Source organism: Triticum dicoccoides, chromosome 4B (assembly GCF_002162155.2).
Source record: "Triticum dicoccoides isolate Atlit2015 ecotype Zavitan chromosome 4B, WEW_v2.0, whole genome shotgun sequence".
Taxonomy (NCBI): Eukaryota; Viridiplantae; Streptophyta; class Magnoliopsida; order Poales; family Poaceae; genus Triticum; species Triticum dicoccoides.
In genome coordinates this window covers 603,218,741-603,225,583 of record NC_041387.1, presented here as the reverse complement: position 1 = coordinate 603,225,583, position 6,843 = coordinate 603,218,741, and the positions used below count along the sequence as shown (strand labels likewise).

General features: G+C 45.1%; 1 protein-coding gene across 1 annotated transcript; it reads left to right on the top strand.

Annotated features, from left to right (window-relative positions):
• The first annotated feature begins 2,766 nt into the window (after nucleotides 1-2,766).
• LOC119293985 (purine permease 3-like) lies at nucleotides 2,767-4,120 on the top strand. Its single transcript, XM_037572282.1, has one exon. It carries the CDS (start codon nucleotides 2,829-2,831, stop codon nucleotides 4,002-4,004), a length of 1,176 nt encoding a protein of 391 aa, XP_037428179.1. The 5' UTR covers nucleotides 2,767-2,828; the 3' UTR covers nucleotides 4,005-4,120.
• Nucleotides 4,121-6,843: the final 2,723 nt, after the last annotated feature.

Here is a 6,843-nt window from a genome sequence, read left to right as displayed (position 1 = left end):
AACGGGGCACGAGTCCAAGAGTTCAAATTTGATTAAAAATAAGAGAATGGTTAAATTAAACGCGGCACGAGTTCAGGCTCATGAAACTTTGACCGTTTCGCATGCAAGTTGCTGTTGCGCCCCGGTCAATGTATGAAGCAACTGTCATCCCTTATCGTTTTTTTTTTCAGAAACCCTTACTCGGCCGTGAGTTGTGACATAAAAGAACATCAAATGATTGTTTAGCCATTCAGTTTTGAGAGCTGCATATTATTGCCAATGAGCAAAATATAACTATATCTGATGCTCGGGTTGGTTGCAATTTAAAGATAACCTTTAGGAGATGTCTGGATAAAAGGTTGCTGCTCTTTTGGTTTGATTTAGTGAGTATTGCTTAATCCTTGCATTTAAATTAATGGGATGGTGCTATCATTTGGAAGTTGGAATCTATTGGACTTTACTTTGTTTAGATCCATGTATGCTCTTGCCAATTTTAGGAGGATTGTTCCTGTTTATATTACTGCTATTTGGCAATTGGTTGTTCCTCCTAAATTTAATATATTATGGTTCATTTCTCATAACAAACTGCTTACTAGGGATAAGCTTGTCAAAAGACAACATTTAGATGATGTCCCTAGCCTTTTCTATTGTGAAGCGGAATCATGCGCATACACGTGTTTTTTGACTATGTGATTGTTATTAAAGTTTGGAAAATTATCAGCTCTCTTACTAGCATTGATGCCCATGTCACTTATGAAAGTGTGGCTAGATGGTGGGTTAGCAATAATAAAAAAACCAAGCCAATAACCTTGTTCATGCTGCTACTCTTTGGGCTATCTGGAGATGCAGGAATGATTTGTGCTTTAACAAGAACATTGGGCTTTGTTTACATATCCCGAGGAAGATTGCAGTAGCATGTTCACAGTGGAAGATCATATGTGTAGAAGGCACAAAAAGGGGCATGGAGGAGATTACTGCTTTTATGTATTTTAGGAAATTCAATTCAATCACGAAAATGGGACGGACTATTTATCAGTTTCCCGGAACAAGGAAATGGTGTCATCCATCTCTCGCATTTGTCTCTATCGTCTCCCTCGTAGCTTCCCCGCCACTTGTCTCAGACGAAGTCACGACGAGCCCTCGTCTCGGACTCGGCCTCGAAGCTTCACGCCACATTTTCTTCTTTTATGTTTTGTTTGGCAATTCAATTCAATCACGAAAATGGACATGCTACTTATCATCTGGCTGAAAACAACAACAAAAAACGGCTGTCAAATATTTCTGCCCTTTGCCTTCATCCCCCCCTCCCCTCCCCCTCCCCCGCGCGCGCGCAAGCCTGGCGAGCCCTTGTCGGGGACTCGGCCTCGGCCCTCAAAGCTTCATGTCACGTAGTCTTCTCCTAGAAAATAGTCTAACTCTTGCAGCATTTTCAGATGAGTAATGATTTTTTTGCTAGAAACTTCCAACCTATTCCTTTTATATCATGGCAGTATCAACAGAGGTAATAAAAATTACAACTTCATGCCACATAGTCTTCTTCTCCTAGAAAATAGTCTAACTCTTGCAGCATTTTTAGACGAGTAATGATTTTTTTTGCGAGAAACTTCCAATCTATTCCTTTTCAATCATGGCAGTACAAAGAACAACAGAGATAATAAAAATTACAACTTCATGCCACGTAGTCTTCTTCTGCTAGAAAATAGTCTAGCGCTTGCAACATTTTCAGACGAGTGATGATTTATTTTGCGAGAAACTTCCAATCTATTCCTCTTCAATCATGGCAGTACAAAGAACAACAGAGGTAATAAAAATTACAACTATGTCCGTGGACCACCTAGCGACGACTACAAGCACTGGAGCGAGCTGAAGGGGCGCCTCGTCATCGCCCCTCCCTCACCAGAGCCGGGCAGACCTTGTTGTAGTCGACAATTGGGAAGTCGTCGTACTAAGGCTCCATAGTACCAGCGCACCAGAGTAGCAAACATCGCCAATGAAAAAAGTCGTAGATCAGAAGGATGAAACTTGTAAACACCCAAACAAAGACAAACAAAGACCGGATCCAAACAGATCCACCGAAGACTAGCACTGACCGAATCCCGCGATATCCGATGGATACAGACCTCCACATATCCTCCGATGATGCTAGACGTACAACCGAAAGGAGGATAGAACGTGGGAGACATTATTCATACTAAGGGACATCACCGCCGCCACACAGCCCAACCAAAACGCTGAATCTGACAAGAACGAGAATGGGGTCCCTCGCGCGGTAGGGGGCCGAGATTCTCTGCACCTACATGGCCTAGAAGCCATCGAAGATGGGGTAGACCGGCGGCGGCACCGACGGAAGGTGAAGAGCTATTCTTGTGGAGGAATAAACAAATGAATCTTTTATGAGTAATGACTACTCCCTCCGTCTAGTGTCAAAAATTCTCTTATATTATAGGACGTAGGGAGTAATAAATATGCTCAAGATGAATGCAAGTGGAGTACTACATACCACTGCCATTATTGGCAGCGCTGGGGGACAAATATATCTTGAGTTGAGAACATAACATATAGACTGGAGAGCTCGTTGTTAACTGTTACGTGTGTACTTCTCTCCTCCTTCCTTTATGTTGACTGACCTACTAATTAACTCATTAGTGTACGCAGTTAATTAGTTTTTTTCTCTCGGTCGAACTCATTGTTAACATCTTCCTGCTCCTATATAAACCCTACAAGCCTGTCATGTAACAATACACACAAGCTCATCGCCATCTTGAGCATCTAACAAACAGGAGCCAGTCCAAACCAAACTCGTAAGCCAAAGTAGCAATACGCATACTTCTAGCTGGCTAGGACACGTCATGGCAACCATAACTGCTAGTGCAAGTCCGGCCATGCAAGAAGCAGCAAAGACGCCAACGGCCTCGCCGCCCCGCGCCACAGCCGCCTCGACAGCTTCGCCGGCTCGCTACAGGCCGTCGCCGCTGGTCATATTCAGCGCCTGCCTCGTCCTAATCGGCGCCGGCGGCCCGCTCTTGCTCCGCGTCTACTTCGTCCACGGCGGGCAACGCCTGTGGCTCTCCGCGCTGCTCCAGATCTCCGGCTGGCCGCTCCTCCTCCCGCCCCTGTGCATCTCTCTCTTCCGAGGCCGCCGCCACGGTATCGCCAACCTCCTCCTCCCGCCCCGCCTCGTCGTCGCGGCAGCCGTGCTCGGCGGGTTCTACGCCATGTCATGCTACGTGTATGCGATGGGGTCGCAGGCGCTGCCACTGTCCACGTCGTCGCTGCTGCTGGCGACGCAGCTGGCCTTCACCGCCGTGTTCGCGTTCCTCTTCGTCGGGCTCCGCTTCACACCCTTCTCGGCCAACGCCGTCTTGCTGCTCATAATCGGCCCGGCGGTGCTCGGTGTCGGGCCAGGAGCCGGGAAGCCGGCGGGCGTGACATCCAAGACGTACTGGACCGGGTTCTGCGAGGGCATCGGTGCAGCGGCACTCGCCGGGCTCGTGCTGCCGCTCGTTGAGGTCGCCATGGAGCGGTACGGGCGCCGGACGGGACCCGCTGCGAGGGCGCCGCCTCCCTACTCCACGGTCATGCAGATGCAGGCCGTGATGGGCGCCGCCGGCACGATGGTGTGCGTGCTCGGCATGGCCATTAAGAGCGACTTCGGGGCGCTGCGGAGCGAAGCGGCGGCGTTCGGGCTCGGCAAGACAAACTACTACCTGGTGCTCGTGTGGGACGCCGTGTCGTGGCAGCTGCTCAACCTGGGCATCATGGGGCTCATCACCTGCGCCTCCTCGCTCCTCGCCGGCATCATGATCGCCGTCCTCCTGCCGCTTTCCCAGATCCTCGCCGTCATGTTCCTCCACGAGAAGTTCGACGGGCCAAAGGGCATCGCACTCGTGCTCTCACTCTGGGGCTTCGCCTCCTACATGTATGGGGAGAAGGTCCAGCAGAAGAAGGTGGAGGCGCAGAAGAGCGAGCTGCTGCTGCAGCAGGTGGCGAGCAAAACGGAAGACCTCGAGTTGGCTGCCCCTTGAAGACAGACAAGTTTTGTGTGCAACTGTGCATGTAGTATGGCTGATATGCTGGTGTATAGTAAATTTTCTTTTTGCCTTTCATACACTGTGTACGATATTGTTTCATTTTATGTAGCACAGACAAATTAAGCGTTTCTACTATTCAGTTAATAAAGGTTACAGTTCAGAAATGTTCAGTTCTTGCCCATGAGCACAGTACAATATTTGCACTGCTGCTTTTGAAATGTGGGAGTCGAAGTCTTTTGCTGACTGTTGTCTCTCTGAACAGGATAGCAGAAGTTTTGCTGATTTCTTGAAACAGTGGAAAAGCTGAGCGCACTAGACATCGAACTTGAATTCTGGTGTGTGTCTGACATCCCTGGTAACAGTGAAACTTTCAGATATTATCATCTCCATCGAAGAGTAAAGAGTAATGTTATGTTGACATATATATTATCTCAGTGAAAGAATGAAGCAGCAATACTTGTCCATTAGAATTCAGAAACCGGCCCAAGGAAGTGTAGCACAGGAACAAATTTTTAGTTACTCACTCACATACATCGAGATTCTCTTACAAGATGCAGAAGAACAAACCCATTCCATCAACTATCATTAATCTATCACAACTGATGACATAGTACTGTCATACTGTAAGATGTACATATACTGACTTACAGTGCTGAAGTTGCCACAACGCTTGGCGAATATAAATTTGACTCCATTCAATTTTTTCATAGCCACGGGCACAGCTGTGGGGAATACAGACACAACAATTTGGTGCATGTTATTGTTAAAGAGGGAATTTGGAGGCGAGATATACCAGAAAATAAACAGCCAACAGCGAAGAGAACTATATGAACAAGATGGTTCAAGCCATTCTGTATGATTTTGTTGTTTATTCTCCTCATCCTGTTCTTTAACCCTTCATGGGCCTCTTTCAGAGTCATTTACTGAAAAAACATACACAATATATAAATTATAGATACTCCCTCTGTCTCATAACATAACTTGTTGTTACAATCTATATGTAATTAATAACATGTTATATTATAGGACGAAGGGAGTAGGTAATATTACAAGAGAACATTCCACGTGCTCTTCTAACATAAGCATATGTCGCATCCCAATATTGGTTTTGTGCCAGTTCTAGGAAAATAGTAAAATGAATATACTACTCCTTCCGTTCCTATATATTTGCCTTTCTAGAGATTTTAACAAATGACCATATACGAAGCGAAATGAGTGAATCTACATTTTAAAATATGTCTACATACATCCGTATATGATAACCCATTGAAATCTCTAAAAAGACAAATATTTAAAAACAGAGGGAGTAGATATGTGATTTTGTCTTCTTTAGAACATGAATCGCCCAACTAGCTAACACGAGGCCAAAACCAGGGTATTGCCACTTTTATACAAGAATAGTTAGGCAACTAGTAGCGTGCAAAGAATTATAAAGGATCACTGATCATGTTTGAAGAAATGGGCACATAAGGTATGATTGATTGATATGTCATAAACATATTAATGATAGCTGCCATACCATATTAAGGATAGATAAGTCTAGATGTGTGGCCTATTATTATTATTCACTTACCAGCTGAGATACGGAATCATTTCGAGACTTGTCCTCTGAATTGATCTCTTTAGCAACCTGCAACACCAAACAAATGCCTTGTAAGGAAAAAAATAACTCAAATAACATTATCAGCATAAGGACCTGGGGTTGGATATGTGTGTGCGCGTTCATAGGGGTGAGTGTATGCGCGCATGTATGAGCGCTTGCGTCTGTATTGTGTTCGAAAAAGAGCATCAGGACGTCATGGCTCAAATAGTCACATGCAGCCTTGCACAATTGCACTACACGCTAAAGCTCTAGCCACCCCAGTGGTTTCATTCAATTCCAAATACTATAACATGCACAGTATATTCTGTTCATACATGTTGCAAAAACCCTTTTAGCTTGTTGAGCTGTCCACGGAATCCGAGAATATGCTAATCCAAATTTGCATCAGTTGTTGAGCTTGACGAGGCAGCTCGCCCAGCCGTCGGCCCTTCTGTGCAGAACGGAGAAGTGGGGGAAATGTTAAGATCAAAATGGGCAACAGCCACCTATTCTTGTATCAAATATTAGAATACAATCGAACTCCGACGTACAACCTCTGTAAATTTTTGTAAGACATTTTTGTTTCATGTAAAACTGTTAAAAACGTCTTACATTCTGTTGTATTACATTCTGTTATAGAGGTTATATTCAACCGGTTCGGATGACGCTCGCATAACAGGATAGGAGTCTAGGAAGTTTATCCTTCTTATTACCGTATTGGTTATCTTTGTCAGCATGTAATTTTCCTTTTTTACTTTGTTCTGCTCCGTTTGCGAGCTGTAAGACTTTTATGACGATACTTTGTAGATTGTTAATAAGATGTCTGCATGCATCATCATGATGCAGAGGCCGGGGGCATGCCTCCATTTCCAAGAAAACAGTAGGGACTAAAAATGGGGGTGGGACAAAAGAAACACAGAACTCATGTTTGTCCAGAAGAAAAGCAGAAAACTGGAGCAGCAAAACCATGCTATGCGATACCATAATACAATTTCGTATATTGCTATCAGAGTTGTATGAGTATAGGTTTTCAGCCTGAAGACAAATTGGGAAATTGATCGATGCCCAAGCACCAGCCACAACCCGGATTTATAGGTGTACCAGTTTACCTGTTGTAGCGGTAATAGCTAGAAGGAGAACAGTGACAAACAGTAAATGGAAATCTAACGGTTGGCGACGAAGGTAAGGCCGAGGAGCCACTTGAGCCGTCCAATGCAGCGAATTGGTATGTGCCTGAAATGCTACAGCTAA

Bases quoted from the DNA above. Each gene is read 5' to 3' on its own strand.
- LOC119293985 (XM_037572282.1), top strand. From the start codon at position 2,829: ATGGCAACCATAACTGCTAGTGCAAGTCCGGCCATGCAAGAAGCAGCA.